The following is a 21,294-nucleotide window of genomic DNA, read 5'->3' on the forward strand; positions in this document are numbered from 1 at the left end:
TTGTCAGCTCGTTCTCCACATACGATTTTTAATGCTCAAGGGGTGACACTGAGACCAGTCCTGGAATTCTTACCGAAGGTTATTTCAAGTTTTCACATGAATGAGCCAATATACTAACCAGCGGAGGTTGCAGATGTAAGTGAGGCATTAAATGTGAAGAGTTGTCTGGAAGCTTACCTGGAGACTACGGAGTCGATTCGTAAGTCAGACAGGCTATTGGTGATTCCTTTGGGAGCAAGGAAGGGTGAGATGGCTTCAACAGTAACTCTCAGGAGATGGATTGTGACGGTTATTAAGAAAGCTTATTCTTTAAGAGAAAAAGATACACCTGAGAGAGTGCGGCCACATTCAACAAGAGGTATGGCGGCGTCTTGGGCGGCAGAAGCAGGAGTCTCGGTAGATGACATCTGTAGAGCAGCTACTTGGGCCAGTTCTAATACCTTTATAAAGCATTATCATGTTGATACAAGAGCTAAAAGTAGGGCTACTTTTGGCCAGAAAATTATTCAAAATGCTACAAACAGAAATTAAATTCATTAAGCATATTGTTCCCTCCCTTATTGCTTTGGTATTTCCCGATCGTTACTGCTGACCAGGGATGGCCAGGGAAAGGATAAATCTATATCATACTTACAGTGATTTTCCTTTCCTGGCCATCCCCCTGGTCAGCATGCCCGCCCTTACTCACTTGCTTTGTACATAGACACAGTGGGTAGGAGAGGAGGGGTATTTAAATGAGTGCTAGGGGACATGTCTACACAGAGCTGGGGGTGGGGCTACCCGATCGTTACTGCTGACCAGGGGGATGGCCAGGAAAGGAAAATCACTGTAAGTATGATATAGATTTATCCTTTCTTTTCCACTAACCTTCTTCCGAAATGCCACTCCCTTTCTCTTCACCTAATTTTATACTTACCCTTTGCGAACCTCCTTTCTTTGCATTTGAGTTTTGTATCATTCTGTTCCCCAATCCCCACCTTGCATTCTTTTTTCCCCTCACCTTATGTGTATTTTTCTACTTTTTCAGATTTGTCTCCTTCATATGCCATATTTCATCCTTATACATTTTTATCTGCAAGTCCAGGAAATCACTCTCCCATACAGGTACTAAGATATAGTTAATCCTTATTGGAAGCAAAATCAGCCTATTGGGTTTATTCAATGTTTACATGATTTTCTAGTAGACTTAAGGTATGACGATTCAAATTAGGGAAATATCTGTTATCCGGAAAAACCCAAACATTCTGGATAATACCTGTATCAATATAACATTGTGTTAATATTATTTTACAGGTATGGGACCTGTTATCCAGAATGCTCGGGACCTGGGGCTTTCTGGATAATGGATCTTTCTGTAATTTGAATCTTCATACCTTAAGTCTACTAGCAAATTATTTAATAAACCCAATTTTTCCTCCAATAAGGATTCATTATATCTTAGTTTGGATACAGTTTTATTATTACAGAGAAAAGGGAAATAATCTTTAAAAATGTAGATTATTTAGATAAAATAGAGTCTATGGGAGACGGCCTATCTGTAATTCAGAGCTTTCTGGATAACGGGTTTCCAGATAACGGATCCTATACCTGTATTTATCATTTATTTTTAACTGCTTTTTCTTCTTTTATTAAAAAATCTGAGCATGAATCAATGCTGATGGATAACAGTCCTATTGGGGTTTTTTATGTTTACATGTTTTAGTAGACTTAATGCAGGGTGTTTCATATTATGGAAAGACCCTTTATCTAGAATCTATCCCCAAGCATTCCTGATAATGAGTGCTATAGCTGGGGACCAGCACTAGTTAGTCATATCGCTTAGAAAACTGTCTCACTGTGGGATTGGTTAGAGAAAAGAACTGGGCTATCAAGTTACTGCTCTCCAAATGAGCATTAAAGGAAAGTTACAGTCTGTATGGTTACTGACCACTGAAATTAAATATATGCGCACATTCAGCCAGTTTCCTAAAATAATAATTTCAGTGCCACTACTGTTATTACTGTTTCTTTGAAAATAGTCACTCTGTGCAGAACAAAATAATATTTTTTGGCGTCTGAATTTTTTTGGGATTAAATTTTCAAAGTGAAAATACACAGCAAGTGATCCATGTCCAGTTTTTTTCATCCTAACCCAGGTTCTTAATTCTGAAATTCTGTTAAAATAACAACAACTTCTAGGACAGAGGTACAGTCAGGTCATCTGGGAAATTAATTTCTAGTGAAAGCACAGTTGTTCTTGAATGTTCTTGAATGTTGTGCATTTTTCCATTACATCTTAAATTGCTTTGCTTATATTATTAGCTTCCCAAAAGGTCAGGTCATTGCCTGACATGTCCAATCAGAATCTGAACAATTCTGCACGGATTCCATTCAAATGAGGTTCTTTAGAGCATTACACAAACATCAGCTTGGTTGAACATTGTCAAAATGTGCCATGATTATGTGCCTATTGGTTACATAATCTGTTTGTTTTTTTTATACCTCTGCACCCTAACCCTAAATCTGCTATTTGGGACTAATTTAACAATAATGTTCAGTAAATATGTCATGTACACATCAATGGTGAAAGTAAATGTCTTCATGATAATCAAACATGCAACTACTAGTCGTAGTAAAGTGATTTATACAATAATCAACTGTGTATGAAATAATATGCATGTATGTGTATATGAACTCATTTAATACCTTTTTCAGTCAAGTGATTGGACCTGCATAAAGAATTAGGAGATATGACAGTGCTATGAAAGGACTACTCTGTCTTTTGGGTATATATCTTGATTATGATATTCAACTGCGATTAACATGCAAAGAATAGAACAACACCTTAAAGATGCTAAGCATTTATATGTAAATCTCTTTCTGTGGGTTGGTAAAGTGACTTCTACCTAGACTTGAAAGTACTTTGTTATGTTGGCATCTCTGGTGGGCCACTGTGTTGGGGGAGTCCCAGCAATAAACAGCATACAAGTATGAAAGCAGATCCTCTGAATGAGCGAATTTCCCCAACGTTTTGGCAAGAACATCTTTGTCAAGGGAACTCTTTATGGCCTTGGTGAACATTGTTATTATGTACTACGTTATATAGTGAATAAGGTACCCCCTCTTGTAAATTATAAGGATATTATAAGTTACCGAGGAGTTTCATGACATGACTTTTTGTGGAAGATCACTCAATGTTTATCAAGGAGAAGACTATGCCTGGATCCCTCTTCAAACTGCAGTCTCTCTACCACAACAGAGCCTAGGGGAGAGCTACTTCATGCTGTCAATCCTTGTTGGAGCACAGGCTGCTCGTTCTATCTAGATCTGACTATTTCTCTTTCCTAGAAAGTGCTATTACAATAATTAATCTATCACTGACTAAAGCCTTGTTCACAGGGCCCTCCTCCCCGACTTTCACTAAAAGGGTTGTCCCTTCAGGGCAGCACAGCTTTACTGGGGTCTTGTTGATCCCAGGCTCATTGGTACATCCACCTGGTTCCACAGATGCAGGCCAAAGGGAAAGAATTGTCCCTAACCAAACACTATATTAAAGTGTGGTAGGAATTGGTCCAATAATAGAAGTATGTAAAGGAAGAAATATATACATGATCTTTTGCCCGGTAACAAGAAGAGTAAATAGGTTTAGGGATTTAAAGCCATAGGGACTTGGGTCCATACAGACCCCTTCTCAATATAATGATTTTATTTTGGGATGGACCAGTTTGAGGGTCACCAGCTATACATATGTATGCATATGTTTGTGCATGCTTTTACCATGTACTGAGGGTAGCATTATCATCATCATGCCACCATGAACCTGTCACAGTGAACTAAAAGCTGCATGTTGCCCAATGCTAAGTTTTTACTAATTTTGCATTAAAAGTTTCAGGTTCTTAAAGGGGATCTGTCACCCTAAGAAATAATCCTAAATCATATTTTATGATGTTAGTCTGGCAAAATAAACTTTACTTAAACTATATAAATTATTTACATCTTGTTTCCTTCAGTCTTGGAATTCACAATCACAGCAAGCAGACGGGCGACATTTTGCGGACACTGTTCTAAGACTAGCTTTGCATGATGCCAAAATCTTGTATGTGCCAGAATGAGGGACCTGATGCTTATGTCCATGCACTGTATACACCATTAAGTGGTGAAGAGGGAATGAGAAAAGTGCTGTGACATCTAGGTGCTGAATGGAAAGTGAAAGTAATTGCGAGCCCCGCCTCTATGCCTAAGGCATGGAGGTGGGGCCCACAATATATGATTGACAGCTGAGATTTTTAAATACAGGGATGGATAGTTTAATAAAAAAAGAATTTGGGTGTTTTGTTTAATATAAAAAGGACTTTTATTATACAGCTTTTTATGTTTATTTTATTAAAAGGAACCTGTCAAACAAACATTTGAGGCAATATTTACACAGGTATGTTGATGTTTAAATGCATTTTACAAATAAAACAATTTAGACTCCATAAAAACTCACAAAATCCAATTCGTTCACAGGAAAAAACATTTATTCTGGTTTAAAATATGTTACAGCAGGACACACATAAAGAGGTAAAATGTTAAATATTTTTTTTTCTGTTGGATTCCTAACCTGTAAGGTCTGTTAGTCTCAAATAAAGACACAATTTGCTTTAGGTAAATACATTAAGATCTTACAAAGGTATCGTTCAGGATATTTGTTCTTTACAAACAACGATTATTCTGTGTATGCCTCCAGAGTGGATAATCAAAGTCTTCATGCTGCAAAGAGAAATGTATGAATTAATTGTCTGCCATTTGTCACATTTACACAAATTTTACACAAATACATGTTATATTAGCATTAGACATATACTGTAGTGACACTGTCTTTACATTAAACTGATCAAAACTTTGAGCTTGATTATGAATATAATGCATAAATGTTTCAGTATGCTTTTTAGATTTTATGACAGTTAGAACAGTGCATGTTTTAAGATAGAATTATCAGGCTCTTATGCTTTCTCATAGGGCTAAGGGCTAGTCCACACGGGGAGATAGCGACGCGTTTGCGGTCGCGGCGACAAAGTGCCGCGGCCGGCGCAGGCGACAGTTTTGTATGGGCGCCTATGTAAAAACGCCTGTGCTAACCACACGAGGCGATGCGCTTTTCAACAGTCGCCTGAAAATGCCTCGCCAGGCTTTTTCAGGCGACTGTTGAAAAGCGCATCGCCTCGTGTGGTTAGCACAGGCGTTTTTACATAGGCGCCCATACAAAACTGTCGCCTGCGCCGGTCGCGGCGACTGTCGCGGCGCTTTGTCGCCGCGACCGCAAACGCGTCGCTATCTCCCCGTGTGGACTAGCCCTAAAGGAGGGAGATTTCAGGTCTTTTGCGCAAGTGTTTTTAGGCTATGATGGAGGCAGCAGGCCAAATACCCCCAAACTTATCTATCACCAATGCCCTTATTATATAACCCTTGTTCCAGCCTCAGAAAATGTAAAGGTTAAATTGTTTGCCTCATAAACCTTCAGTTCTGTAATGAATTCTGTCTGAGCTTATTACATCTTTATATCAGAGCATTCTGACCACAGGGGTGTTACTGTAGCAACTACCCATTGTTCTCAAAAGTGTAGGAGTTTCATTCCATGATAAATTAGCCTGTGATTTGCAAATCACCATTTTACAAATATATAATTTTATGAAAACTAGATATATTTAGAGGCAGATTTATTAAAAATGTGAGACTATGGCTCACCACTGGAAAAAAATATTTTTACTTCATTCCTATGCAGTGGCGTAACTGCTGGAGGTGCGATCACACCCAGGTCTGCACTCCCTTGGGGCCACCAGAGCCAAGATACCGTATATACTCGAGTATAAGCAGAGTTTTTCAGCACCCAAAATGTGCTGAAAAAGTCTACGTCGGCTTATACTCGAGTCAGTATACGAGTGGCTATGCTACTGACCGGAGTCCCGTGCCCCTGCACCCCTGACGGGGCCCGCAATCCAGCCGAGGATTAAAACGGATCGGCGGGTTCTCCATGGCACATTGCGAGTGATGCGCATAACGTGACGTCACCGGCCAGCGACAGCATCAAAATAAAACGCTGCGTTTTCTCTGATCCGCACGCTCAGAAAGGGAGAAGTGGGGAAGTATATACAATACTATAGTTATGTACTCTGCTTACCACATTGTGAAGGGATTTCTATAGGAACAAAGTTTCTGTTGCACAAATGGACGTATGCTGCTGCCAGGTTACAGATTGGCTTGATCTCATTGGACTCACAGATATCTTCCACACACGCATTATAGAAAGGCTGAGGATAGATCTAAGAAATGAAGTGGTGAGGTCTCTGTTAGTGTCAATGCATCTGTAGCACAAAGCATCATTCAAGAATTGTTTTCGCCTGGCACCATGGCATTTACATATACTGCATAAGCTGGTCATTTTTTTTTGCAGTTTTATAATGGAAATGCGTCAGGGTTTATGGTTTTAGATGCTTGAAAATCTTCTTGCAGATCCTGTCTTGACTATAGAGAATATGTTATTCCTTTCAAAGCTCTTCTGTCAACTTAAACACAAGCCAGTCTTAAATAGAACAGACCAGCACATTTGCTCATTGCCTCAACATGAATTCTGTGAAGCAAGTCTAAATATGATATATTCTGCTTTCAACTAACAGTGAACAAGATGTGTGTTCTATTGACACCCTAGGTATCTTCATCTTCAGTCTTTATCTTCCAATGTGACTGATAGGCTGACTTCAGTTTAGGGTCAGGACACACGCTCAGATTCGGGGACATTAGTCAAGATTAATCTCCTCTTCTTCGGGGCGACTAATCTCCCCGAACTGCCTCCTGCCAGCTAGAATATAAATTTCCGGCAGGATGGCACTCGGATCGTTTCATATTCCGAAGTCGCCTCATGAGGAAACTTCGTGTGACTTCGGAAAACGAATCGCTCCAAGTGCCATCCTGCCGGCGATTTACATTCTAGCCGGCGGGATGGCAGTTTGGGGAGATTAGTTGCCCCGAAGAAGAGAGATTTTTTAATCTCCCCGAACTGCCTCCCCGAATCTGAGCTTGTGCCCTGACCCTTAGGGGCCGATTCATCAAGAGTCGAATATCGAGGGTTAATTAACCCTCGATATTCGACTGGGAACTAAAATCGTTCGACTTCGAATATCGAAGTCGAACGATTTTGCGCAAATCCTGCGATCGATCGATCGAAGGATTTTTCGTTCGATCGAACGATTAAATTGAAGGATTTTAATCCAACGATCGAAGGAAAATCCTTCGATCAAAAAATCACAGGCAAGCCTATGGGGACCTTCCCCATAGGCTAACATTGACTTCGGTAGGTTTTATCTACCGAAGTAGGTGGTCGAAGTATTTTTTAAAGAGACAGTACTTCGATTATCGAATGGTCGAATAGTCGAACGATTTTTACTTCGAATCGTTCGACTTCGATCGAATTTAACCAATTCGATGGTCGAAGTACCCAAAAAATACTTCGAAATTCGAAGTTTTTTACATTCGAATTCTTCACTCGAATTTTGTAAATCTGCCCCTTAGTCTTTTTTTGATTGCTTAAGGCCATAGGGAGGGGCAGTGTTTTTGTTTGACTATGGATATAGTGTGAGAGTTGACCATAATTACAAAGGCAGTAAAACAAACATTGAACTTATTGTGCTAGTTTAGTTATGAGAATAAGAATTTCATCAGCATTTATCTTACCACTCTGAAGCAGTTGCGGAGCACTGAGTTAGCTCCTTGGAATAGAGCTTTGCATAACTTTTGATGCGGTGAAGTGGGACAGGATTTTATTTTCTTACGTCCAGAATTACACTGGGTGTCAACCTGGAAAAAATAACGTTTTGTCTGCTAATGTAATCATTGTTCAACCCATGAATTAAAATTACCCACAACACATGACAGCCAAAGAGAAGCTTTGGTCTTTGTGTTCTTAGTGTTTGCTGGTTTATAATTACCTGAGCATGGCACATGGTTATAATCATAGCTATGGATCTCCCATCCTTCTTTGAACTCTGACATTGGTGCTAATGTGTACCAAGACCCCAGGGGGGAATGTAATATTGGTTGCTAACGCAAAAATCGTTCACAATGCGAATAAGTGTGCGCAAAGTGAACAATTTTGCCATTGCAAACACTTTGCCCCTCACACAACAGTAGGATAGGGATTGCAAATTTTATAGTTTGAGCCAGTGTGCAGTTTATGTAATAAAATACATTAATGAAAAAGTTGTTATATTTGCTCCAAAAGTTTAAAACAGGTGTTAAAGGTTCGCAATGCACAATTAAGATTGGCAATGCAACAGAATCCTAATGAAAAATATTACATTGCAACATGCAAATTTTTATTTGCAAATGTGTTCTCTTTTTGGGAATTGTATTACTTTACCCTATAAGTCTTTCCTTCCCTATCCTTTCTCGATTCTCTAATCATTACAACCAGTCTAGGCTTCATATTATCCCGAGGATCTATCCATGATAGAGCTTCTGATTCCTGAATGGTTACAGAGTCAGCCTGCTCTGTCCTTTCCAACATTATCAGTTTCCATCTCAATCCAATAACTATGGATTTGGTGCATGCCCACTTGCTTCTCATTGAGTATGCATTTTAGGGACTATTTCCTATAACCGAAGACACACATGCTAAAATAGTAAGGGGGTGCATAAATTCGCAGTCATTGTCCGCACTTTGTAAATGGCCCCTTTTGTCTTTTAGTGTGTGCCATGAATCAGTTTAAAAAGTAAAACCCATAACCCAAGTATAAGTGTCACCCAGTACCTGCCACTTCAGAGAGAAATCTTGGGTGCTGTTTGTGTAGGTGTGGTCTGGTAACAAGTAGTCGTTGCCTGATTCATTGTCATTTGTGCCAAAAAGACCGGCTGAAATACCTACAATAAACAGAGTTAATTCCCAAGGGAGCTAAAAATCCAAAGAAAAACACATCCCTATTTTATCTGTAGGGTCAAATCCCTCTAAGCACTATGGTAGATTGGGGAATTGAATGGAACTTATATATATTCGGGGGCAGATTTAACAAAACGTGCGTTAAGAGCTTAATAAGTACAAACTCACTAACGTTCTCTTCATTCCTATGGGATTTTTAGAATGGGTGAAAGTTAGAACTCATCATTTGATAAATACAGGTCTAAAAACCCCATAGGAATAACATGGGTTATTTCTTAAGCTCTAACCTCACATTTTGATAAATCTGCCCCTTAGTATTCACTAAATCCAGGAGAACTGTACTCTTTATCAAGCTTCACCGAAGTGCATCACACCAATTAAAAGGTATGGCAAATTTTAATGAACCTGGAGACAGAAAACCTCAGTGGAATTACCCTGTCATCATTCTGAAGTAATAGTTCTAGGGTATTCCAGGGGGTATTTCCTTTGTAGGTTTTGATACTTAATTCCTATGAATTTAATTTGGACTATTAAAAATAAATATAAATTCTTCTGAAGTAGTTATTTATACAGAATAAACATTATGAAGACAGCTTCAAGCAGCTTCTTATTGAGAACTGAAGAACCCGCTTGGATGAGTTGTGACACGTTTTCAAGATAACTCAAAAAGCCCAGGTGCCATTTGACTTAATTCTACTAGAGACTGTATCCCAGTGCAGTAAATGAAAACTTACCATGGTACCATCCTTCTAGGGTAAAGCTGCAAATGTCATGGTAAATGTCACACTGTACAGTAATTCCTTCATGATTTGTTACTTCTATGCGATTGGCATCCTTTTTTATTGAGATTCCATTCTTGAAAACAGGAAGGTCAAGCCTCTGGCAGTTCTCTTCTATCTGAAATTTATCAGCAGACAGACGGATGTTTATGAGCACAACCTCTAAAGCCAGGGCACAATTTTGGGTAGATCTTTACTACATCTAAATGTGTCACTATCACATATGGAGATTTCAAATCCTATACTTAGACGACATAAGAGGTAGACATAAGAGGGGTGGTTCACCTTTCAGATAACTTTTAGTATGTTATAGATTGGTCAGTTCGTAGCAACTTTTCAACTGGTCTCCATTTTTTTATAGTTGTTGAATTATTTGTCTTCTTTTCTGACTTTTTTTTTTTCAGTTTGTAAATGGAGGTCACTAAACAATTATACTAACTAAAAGGTACTTTTAGAAACTTTCGGTGGCAGTGCAGGAGCATTATTCTTACTTTCAGTCCAGGATAGATATCGACAGAGACGTGATTCATATCTACATGCAGTGATCTCATGGTCCCACCCCCTTGGTTTAGTATGAGAGTAAACTTGTTGTGTACAAAGTCCTTAGCCAGTAGTAGGTTGCATTTTGAAGCTACATTAAGAAGGATTCCATCAAAAGTCACAATGCGCTTGTTCCCAATCAAGACTGCATGATCTACAGAGTAAATAAAAAAATATGTAAACAAACAAAAATTCTTCTCAACTGATTAAAGTTAAGCATTATTTGGTTATAGGTATAAGTGCGATGCTAAATCTTTATATACAGGTATGGGACCTGTTATCCAGAATGTCTGGGACCTGGGATTTTCTGGAAAAGGGATCTTTCCGTAATTCTTAAAATTCGTAAATCTCCGTACCTTATGTCTGCTAAATAAACATTTAAACATTAATTAAACCCAATAGGATTAGTTTTACCTTAACAGATTTTTCCATAATTTGGATCTTCATCCTTAAGTCTACTAGAAAATCATGTAAACATTAAATAAACCCAATATGCTGGTATTTCTTTCAATCAGGATTAATTATGTTATATTATAGTTTGGATTAAGTACAAGGTACTGTTTTATTATTACAGAGAAAAAGAAAATAATTTTTTAATATTTGCGTTATTTGGATAAAATTGAGTCTATGGGAGATGGCCTCTCTCATACCTGTGTGTGTGTGTGTATATATATATATATATATATATATATATATATATATATATATATATATATATATATATATATATATATATATATATATATATATATATATATATATATATATATATGGTATTATTTACATATGCCTGCTTATGTAACATATCACTACAAGGGAGTAGTGATGGGCGAATTTTTCCCGTTTCACCTCGCCGGAAAATTCGCGAATTTCCTGAGAAATTCACAAAACTTCAATTTTGACGCTGTCGTTAAAGTCAATGGGCGCCCGAATAATGTTGACGCACAATGGTTTTGACACGAGTGACTTTTATGACGCGCATCCAAAAATTTTTGACGCTGCCGAACTTTCGCGGCAGCTTCGCAAATTTATTTGCCCATGGCAATGGAAATTCGCAGCGAATCCGTGCCTGGCGAATTCATTCGGCCATCACTACAAGGGAGCAATACAAAAAATAGAAGATAATCAATAAAATATATTTTGATAAGAAAGTGGAGAACATAAACTATTTAAAGTTGAAAAATTACAACTCTTAGAAAATATTTGATACGAATATATGAAGTAGTGCTAAAAAAACCTCATGTACATACAATGGGGCAAATGCAAAGTGAAAATAAGATGTAGCAATTTGATTATACAGTAGCATTGGTAAATGAGCTTTAAATTTAGTTATCCTGACAGCACAATAAAATAATTATCAATATATGTTTCCCAATTTGCTGCATATAAATACAGTTTAGATTGCACCGAAGCATAATTTATCTTCACTGAAAAGCACAACAAAATTTTTAATCTACTGATAGACTGTCAGGCATTGCAAAAAGGCCCACTAGATACACTGCATGAAACTCAAACAATGTTAGGCCTTTCTCCATCATTTAAAATAGAGTAAAACCAGGTGTGGTCATCTGATGAGTCTGCAGCAAAGTAGTCCAAAATGTAATGTTGCTTGCAATACCCCAAACTTTATCTGTGCAAAAATATTAGGGCATATTTCACATATTTATGTGGATTTACAATATTCACATATTTACAATGATCAGATATTTAAGGTACATACATTCAAACGGGCTTTCCATCATGCTTCGTTTAAACCTGTAGTACTCGGCCATCAGATTCATGCTATACATATCCTTTATTGGCTTCATAAGTTTCTCCTCAATTATGTAATGTGTAATATTTGCCAGACCTGTTAAATGATATTCTTTGGGCAACAGTGGGAAGTTCAGCATCACCGTGCAGTTGCTGCCAGACAGACAAAATAAGATACTGTAATAAAAACATGCATAGGGTGGTGTACGTGTAACATTATTCTTATTTTTGTATAAAAGACAGGCAGCCCAATTTAAAAGTAAATATAAAGAGAACTGGAATTCTACCAATTATATCAAGTGCAATAAAAAAAGAACAGATTAGCAAGGCCATTGCATTATAAGTAAATATATAATGTAAAGTACTCCATTCACTGAAATTAAATAGGTTGAAATAAAATTTTTGACATTATAAACAATTAGCAGTTGCAAATTTATCTTAGATAAAAGTAATTTTGGAATCATGTCTATATACCTTTTATGATGTGATTTATAAAGTGCTTTTCTCTGTCACATTTTTGGCTGTATGAAGGGGAAAAACCTAATGGATTAGGGCAGAAAACAAGGAATGGGGGGAGGTCATACCATGTAATTATTTGTGCCGCCTAACTGAACCTATTTTATTACTTTGCTGATTTCTCTGTAATAAGCTGTGTGTACTCAGCTAGCAAAAATCCATACTGATGGCAAAACAATTGTATCTTTTTGGTCTTTTTGAATTAGAATGTCAAAGTTTTTCAAATTTGAAATTCGACCCTTGATAAATCTACCCCTTAGCCTATGGGGGACCTCCTACAATAAATTTGGAGTCGTTTGGTGGACTTTTGAAAAAAATATATTTTTTAAAAAATCGAATTTGATTTGAATTCAATTAGAATTTGCAGCTTGATCCTATTCACCCGTTTTTTAAAAATTCAGTTTTATTAATAATTTTCCATCAGTCATTTTTTTTTCAAATTTTTAGCCACGTCGTCTCGTCTCACTGTGTATTCGTATACTGCTGAGATGACAATCAAGTTTACTTTGACTTATGGGAGTTGATGGGAGTTTTTAAATCTCCCATAAACTCGAAATTCGACCCTTGATAAATCTGCCCCTAGTTTTATCAAAGGTCGATTAGGAAATTTGAAGTCAAATTTTAGAATTGTTTTTTGGTCAAAATTCACAAAATTAAAATTGGGAATTATCCAAACTCGATTTAAATTAGAACTCAAAATTCGAAATTTATCAAACCTTTAACCTTGGAATTTTTTCTTAAATAACCTCCCAATCGAGTAAAAAAAATTCACATGAATTCGAAATTCAACCTTTGATAAAGGGGTCTCTTGATGTTTTATAGTAGTCTTAGGGCATGTCACTTCACATTAGAGAAAGACCTCCTTTATTTACAAGTGCTGTACTTGAGCATAGAAAATGAACCTTCTGCATAATGGATGCAGTACAAATAAAATATGAAATGGGGCAAAACAGAAACCAAATTACAATGTTTTTGAATTTACAAAATCAACGCTTCCAAAACTCAAACAAAACTGATTGGTCTCAATGACCAACACAATGCAGACATGTGTGTGCCATTACCCTTAGGGTGCCAACACCCCATCAAACCGACTATCCATGAAAATTAATGAATGCAAGTGAATGGGGAATTACCAAGTCATAAAAGCTCTTTAAAGGGATACTGTCATGGGAAAATTTTATATCCCAAAATGAATCAGTTAATAGTGCTGCTCCAGCAGAATCCTGCACTGAAATCAATTTCTCAAAAGAACAAACAGATTTTTTATATTCAATTTTGAAATCTGACATGGGGCTAGACATATTGTCAATTTCCCAGCTGCCCCAAGTCATGTGACTTGTGCTCTGATAAACTTCAATCACTCTTTACTGCTGTACTGGAAGTTGGAGTGATATCACCCCTCCCTTTCCCCCCCTAGATTGATTAATTATGTGTGGAAGGACAATGCCTGCTGCTTGGATGAAATCACATATTGGTAACTGCCAAAATGCTGGAGAAATTGATAATGGGATATAGATAAGCAGGGTCGGACTGAGGCCAGCAGGACACTGGGAAAAAACCCAGTGGGCCCTGCCACCCCAGACCCGCTCCCTGTATACTGCTGCTTCTGACCTCCCTACCTGGCCCCCGACGTGGCTGCAATGATAATAAGGTATGCGTGGGGGTGGTTGTGGCTTAAACATCAGAAAAATTAGCTTTTCTGGCACCAGACTATCAGTATTTTAGCTTTTTTTGCAGACCCCAACAGCAGCTATAACATATAATCTGTAGACAGCTTGTTCAAATCATATTACATACATTTAGTAAAATACAAGAACTAGGACTCTGCAGTTTAAAGTAACAGTGCAGTGTAAAAATAAAAACTGGTTAAATAGGTTGTGCAATATTTTTCTAATATAGTTAGTTAGCCGAAAATGTAATGTATGAAGTCTGGAGTGACTGGATGTGTAACATAATAGCCAGAACACTACTTCCTGCTTTTCAGCTCTCTAACTCTGAGTTAGTCAGTGACTTTAAGGGGGGCCACGTGGGACATAACTGTTCAGTGAGTTTGCAATTGATCCTCAGCGTCAAACCCTAGAGGCAGATTTACTAAGGTTCGAATTGTAAATTTGAATTCAATATTTTCAAACTTTTTTTTGGGCAATTTCAAATTTACAAGCACCAACGAATTTGAGTGTGAGATTTATCACACCTCGACCCCAGAAACAGTTGTAATTTGAATATTCGCCACCTAAAACCTGCCAAATTCATGTAGAAGTCCATGGCAGAGGTCTCTTGATCTATTTGAAGATGTTAGTAGTAGTGATGAGCCAAATTTTTGGCAAGTTTCGCTGCGAAAATGATGCCCCATAGACTCCAATGGGAGAAAAAAAATTTGAAGTGTGTCAAAAAAATTTGATGCGCAAAAGTTCATTTTCGGGTCGGGACTATTCCATCTAATTTTAAATGTTTTCATTTTTTTCATAAATAAAATACCATTTGAATTGTGAATAAAATCAATCAATCAATTTATGAGAGTTTAAAAAAGATTTACATTTCTCTAAAATTCTACCTTTGATAAATAACCCCCCTAATGTCTTCGAGAAGAAAGGTTTGTTTCTCAATAGCCTTAAAGATGAATTATATACCCTTGTCCAACAACAATAAAATGATAAATTTACCTGGAATAACTAAATAGTCTTGTCAGTGGTTTACGTATCTTGCTGACTGCTCTGGAAAGCTTAGCATCAGTCCACTTCAGAAGCTGGTGAGTTCCCTTAAATTAAAAATATGTTGTTTATCAGAGTGTCAGAATGTATTCATCTGAAATGAATGCATTGATCAAATGAATGGAGAAAATTCAAACTTGTGTGAAGATCTATATTAACATCTAGGAGGCAGTTATCACCAGATAATGGGCCTAGCAGAAGGCAACATTGTGTAGTCATTGGCTCAACTTTATTGGATGTCATGCTAACAGCCACTGAATTACATTTTAATAAATTCACAAAAGATTTTGTAAATACCCACCACATCCAAACCAGCCTTTAAAACATCCACAAGCCGTCTAACTGGATCCATTAGCCATTCATCCTTTACTATACTGGGAAGGAAAGCGTTGATTTTTCGGAGCCAAGCTTCAGTCTTTTCTTGCCAGACATCCTCCAATGGTTTTAGCGTTGCATCGTAATAAGCATCCTTTAATGTTACAAGAGGTCCTAAAACAATGAAATTCCATTTTAATACATATAAATAAAAGCTCCTAGTGTGACAAAGCATATTCCATATTGTTTATTGAAACTCTGTGGAAAACTATATTGTTTTAATGAGTAACAGACGGTATTTTGTAACACATGCTTAGCACATTAAAGGGTTGTTGTGGGGCTCCTTATTTTTAGTTAGAGGCTTTTATGGACAGGATACATTTTCTGATTTGTTTACAGTATATTCAACATGTCCACCTCACAAACTACACTCAAAAATTGGCCTGGTGTCCTGATTTAAAATGTTTTGGCACAAAGTGAAAAATGGAAGGGAATCATATGTTTTCTCTAAAAATTCAAGTTTCTTTTTAATTTCCCTAAAACTCTAAAAAGTCTAGATTTATAAAGTGTAAAAACCACATAAAACTCTAATAATTTCTTCAAGTAAAAGCAGTCGAGGTCCCATAGAAGTCAGTGGGAACTGCTCTGATTAAACTTCTTTTAGCAATTCAGACTTTGAGAGGTTTCAGATTTTTTTTTTAGATGTTTTTGAGATGTTTGTATTTTTTTCTGCATTTTTTACATTCGTACTTTTTATATTCAGATCTCTTAATAACTTTCATAGCATTCATGATTTTAGAGAAATAGGGGGAAATGTAATAAAAGTTGGTAATGAAAAAACTATTTGCAATGTGAAAAGTTATGCCTTTGCACAAACAAATTTTCCTTTGAGTGAATATAATATAGCTTTTGTGCACACTGTTTAGCGACCTCTTCCGACAGTGGAAGAAAGTTTGCGAACATTAACCAGTGCCAGTGAATGTAATAAAACTTACGTTTGCTCAAAAAGATTATACCACATTTAAGCACATCTTAAAAGTGCGCAATGCGCAATTAAAATTCGCTGTGCATTAATAACTGAAGGAAGAATATGACCTTGCGAAATGAGAATTTTTGTTCTTACTGGTGCAATTTTTTTTTCTCTTTGTGACTTTTATTACATTCCCCAATAGAGTTTAATCATGGTATTCTGTAAGCATATACTGCACTAAGGGGGTTACTTATGAAAGGTCGGATTTTAGAGTTATGTGAGCTTTTTTAGACCTCAAATTAACGCGAAAGGTTCCTGATTTAAGACAAAACTCGAATGGAAAAAGCTTGATTCAGTGAGTTCTGGGTACATAACCCCGAAAACTCTAATTGATTGCGTTTTCGGTGAAAAAAACTCAAATCGCTCCAATAATTTGAGTTTTCGAGTGAAAACCTCAGAAAAAAACTCAGACATCACGCAGGCTATTAACATCTTTAAATGGTCCAAGGAACCTTTGGCATTGACTTCTACATGACCTTGACAGATTTTAGATGGAGTATTTTCAGACGAGTTATTTCCAGGGTCTGGGTATAAAAAATTTGGACCTGAAAACTTGATTTTTGACTGTCGAAAACTCAAATTTTTTGTGGAAAACACAACTTGAATCTTAATTAATGTGCCCCTAATAGTATCATAAATATTTTACAGGTTCATAGTTCTGCACAGGTCATGTCAGGTAAAATAGTGCGACAAAAAGAATTGTACACAAATGCACACGAGCACATGAAAAGTAACAAAGTATGGACTTCATATATATTTATATATATATATATATATATATATATATATATATATATATATATATATATATATATATAACAAGAAGACATTGAAAAAGTGCCAGAAAAATGTATATAAATACAGCTGGTTTCATCCCAGCATGTCTTGTTTAAAAGAGATTAACATTAGCCAAGCCTGCAGAAACATTAATCAGATTCTTACTTTGAAGTTCTGTCTGCATTTGTTTGACAAGGTTATTAAGTCTTTCAAAGTAAATTGGGAGGTCATGTCGAAGTGCCTGTCTCAGTCCACTCTGTTTCCACATCTGGTTGAAAGACTTTGGTACATTCTGCAACGCTCCTGCTATGTCCTGGGAGATTTTTGTAGGCCATCCAGCTGCCTCTTGGAGGAATTCATACTGCTGCACCTGTAAAGCCCAAAATATTGTTATATCATGTGTCTACAGTGTAAAATGGCACATTTGTTGCCTACCCATGCTTTTTACATGTTGTTAAACTATACATGTTGAGTGAGGCTTTGTTCTTACGTATATGCCCTAATTATATAATGGCGTCATTATTACATACTGGTCATTAAAATTTACTCAGCCTGCAGTTACTATGTGCAGTACCTGGAGTTTACCTGTCTAACCTAAAGTTTACATCTTACCTAAATTATAACTATCATTGCCAAACACCCAGAATTCTCTTTCGTCCAAGTCTTTTAAAGCTGTGCCCATTTTAAATCACTTACTAGCTACAGTATCCTTAAATACAACAAAATTAATTCATTAAATGTTGGTGCAATGAGCGGCCAAGTCAATTATGATTATGTGAAATTCAAATCACAATTTGATTCTATTTCTCAGTCTAAAACCCTGCATTAAGTTGTTTCGTCCTTGGAATATCATCCACTGGCCAACTTCAGATAGCTTAGCAGAGTAATTTTAAAACTCTATATAGAATTTGTGTGTCCTCATCCTTAGAACTGATAAGAATCTCTCTTGCCAAACTGAAAGCATGGCCCCGGTGGAGGTTATGTTTAACACTTCTCTAACTTAAATGTCCTCACAACACCAACAGCTCAGACTGCACTGAATGTCCTGCAAAAGTTTCCTTTCCAAGTACTTGCTGATAGCGTTAGTGGAATTTACCTTTGCTGAGCAACAATTCTGAGAAATGTGCAAAGTAGCACTAATGACTCAACTCTATGCCTCTTAAATTCCAAGAATCCACAGAAATATGCTATTTGGTATTAGCCTTTTGTAACGTGGAGTATTTGCAATAGACATAGTATGTTCTTACTGATAAGACTGTTTATTCCAAAATGTTTCCATGTTTTCCTTATTTATACTATGTAAATTACATCCCTAAAAATAACCATAGGCAGATGTGCATGTTCTTGTTCAGTAAGTTTCTAAATAAAGCAAGTCACTTCCTTTGTCTCTGTCTTCCAGTTTCAATCTCTCTGCTCTATTCTTTGGTGTATCTGTCTTACAGTGTTGAGAGGATGCAATATCAACAACATAATAAATAAAAAACACCTTTGCTATAAGGAGGTCTCCCTTGATACTTTATAGGGCTCATCCAATTATGCCAGGGAAGGGTGAAAAGTGCACAGGCCACAATAGGGCTCATATATATCTGTAAGTGCAGTTGCGGCTCCTGCACTTTCCTGGCAGTCAGTTATGCGTAATACCACTTTCATTAATAGGTACTTAAGTCAATATAAACTCCTTGCACTTCCATGCGGTTGCGTTTGACAACACTCATGCTGGGATGAAACCAGCTGTATTTATAAACATTCTTTATGTTTACACAAAATGTAACTGGTGGTGTTCAAAGAGAATCATTGGACCAGATTTAAGTCAGTGAGAAAAAAGCTATCTCATGGTTTATCACGTAAAAAATCATGGATGTGATTCAATTCGAGGAGGAAATACTTATACGTTATTCAGTTCATTTTTTCCCCATAGACTTCAATAGAGTTTTCACATGATAGCGAGATAAGTTTTTCTGAACTGAATTGCATCTTAAATTGAATCTCATCCATGACTTTTCTCATAATAAACCATTTTCTCACTGAATTCAATCTGGCACAATGACTAATTTCTCTATTAAGTTTTAGCCATTTTTGGATTGGAAATAATTTTTACCCTGTGAATCTGAACTGGCAGCTCGCCTGCTGAGATTTCTCATGTTGCCTTCCTCTGGTTCACTTTGTAGTTTGTTTTGGAAACGTCTTGATAGACTTCTGTTGTTTTCATTAAATTATCATACTGTATTATTGTGTTATACCAGCCCACCATATGGCAAAGTGCATATACAACAGCTGCTTAAGGTACTCACAAGCTATTTTTTAAAATTAAACCCAAGCTGGCAGCTTATAAGTCATTATTGTGTTTTATAATATAAACCCAAAAGCCTCCTTTCAGTGTACAAGTTTGTAGTTGCAGTAAAACTTCCAAGCAGTGAAATATTGAGGGTTTAGTTGTCAAACTGCCTCCACTTGACTCCCCACAGTCACTGAAACAGTTTTCATTTGCTCTTCACATCTATTAAGCAAAAAGCATATCTACCAAATGATTCATGCCAGTCCTTTTTTTCCTATACATCATAATGAAAAGTTTTCGGGATGAGTCACTTACGATTCTCTGGAAACCCTTGACATAGGTATCTAATTTCTTATTTATTTCCACAATCTGGGTTTTCAAATGCAAACCAATGTTGCCAAGAAGGTTCTGTCAAAGTAAAAGCAAAAAGTTCAACAATGCCAAATAGCATTAAAATAAATATTCTGATGCAATGAAAGTAGAAGAGCTGTACAACTGTACATCAGATATAGTCAGATGTATTTAAATGTTTATCCTCTTGCAAGAGTAGAGGGTTGTAGTGGGACAGCATAACCGTTTGGTTTGACCCTGGCCTATGACCTCGACTACGCTATTTGGTATTGATCTGGCCTGTCCCTAGTCCATGCTCCTTGTATACCGTCCGTCCTGTAGATGTTATGGTTCCCTTGCCTGCCAGGAACTCCCCCCATGGTCCTCTCAAGTTGGCGCCATCTGAGTAGCAGAATCGAAAGGCGGTTGTTAGAGGCAGAAGTGTGAGCCGAGACCGGGACCTTTGGGTTTCTGGCTCAAAGCCAGAAAACTAAATTTCCTGCAATGGCCCAATCAAAGTCCTAATCTCAATGCAACTCTGGACCTCTGTTTGAAAGTTGAGGTGTCATCCCACTAACCCATACAATCTATTGCAAAGATAACTGGAATAAAATAGCCAATAATACTTCTAAACAGAATGCAAATATGGTACATAACTTACTTACTGCCAATGTACTGCAGACTTAGGGGGTTATTTACTAAAACTTTAATTAATCTCGGTTTTTTTATGAAAACAAAGTCAACCAAACTCCCAGCCACGAACTGAACTCATTTATCAATAATTTTTTTTAAAAAAACAAACTGAGCAACAAAACGTTGCGACAAAATTGGGTGTCAGTTTGTATCGTACTATTGACTAGTAAGAATTTTTGCTGTGAAAAGTGGACATTATTGAATTGTTGCTGCAAAAACTTGACTTAATCGGATTATCCAGCGCAGATCACAAGGTCAAGAAACAACTTCAGGGACATCTGCCATTGACTTCTACATGACATCGACAGGTTTCAGTTTCAGTATTTTTGGATTCTGAATTTTAGCAGTTTCGAGGTATAATAAATCTCTAAAATGTTATGTTTTTTTTTTAAAAAAATTTTTAGTTTTTCCCTAAAAAACCCTAAACAGATAGATTTGAGGTTTAATAAATGGGCCCCTCCATGTCTTTTATTACAAACTCATCCAGTGGTCTCCTGCCTTAATATGACCAGGAAACGCCTCTACAACTTCTAATATCCTTATTGTTTTACACTGGGGTGACAAAATTCTATATATATATATATTCTCCAATGCCTTTGCAACCATTCTGACTAAAGCACAATGTACAGTGTCCAGCCCTATAGATATAATACAATTCTGTACTTATACCTGCAATTGATCAGATA

The 21,294-nt window shown here is 36.9% G+C and overlaps 1 protein-coding gene across 2 annotated transcripts in view; it reads right to left on the reverse strand.

Moving 5' to 3' along the window:
• Nucleotides 1–4,481: 4,481 nt before the first annotated feature.
• Nucleotides 4,482–21,294, reverse strand: part of LOC108701886 — a 139,518-nt gene continuing 122,705 nt past the window's right edge. For both annotated transcript variants that reach the window (XM_041576155.1, XM_041576156.1), the window contains exons 64-74: nt 19,901–19,993; nt 17,476–17,680; nt 15,490–15,677; nt 15,141–15,235; nt 11,930–12,114; nt 10,161–10,363; nt 9,625–9,787; nt 8,765–8,874; nt 7,690–7,812; nt 6,140–6,281; nt 4,482–4,731 (exon numbers count right to left, since the gene is read on the reverse strand). In XM_041576155.1, coding sequence (XP_041432089.1) covers nt 4,727–4,731; nt 6,140–6,281; nt 7,690–7,812; nt 8,765–8,874; nt 9,625–9,787; nt 10,161–10,363; nt 11,930–12,114; nt 15,141–15,235; nt 15,490–15,677; nt 17,476–17,680; nt 19,901–19,993 — 1,512 coding nt within the window. In that variant the 3' untranslated portion in view covers nt 4,482–4,726. The remainder of the gene's footprint in view (nt 4,732–6,139; nt 6,282–7,689; nt 7,813–8,764; nt 8,875–9,624; nt 9,788–10,160; nt 10,364–11,929; nt 12,115–15,140; nt 15,236–15,489; nt 15,678–17,475; nt 17,681–19,900; nt 19,994–21,294) is intronic.

This window comes from Xenopus laevis, chromosome 9_10L (assembly GCF_017654675.1).
Source record: "Xenopus laevis strain J_2021 chromosome 9_10L, Xenopus_laevis_v10.1, whole genome shotgun sequence".
NCBI lineage: Eukaryota > Metazoa > Chordata > Amphibia > Anura > Pipidae > Xenopus > Xenopus laevis.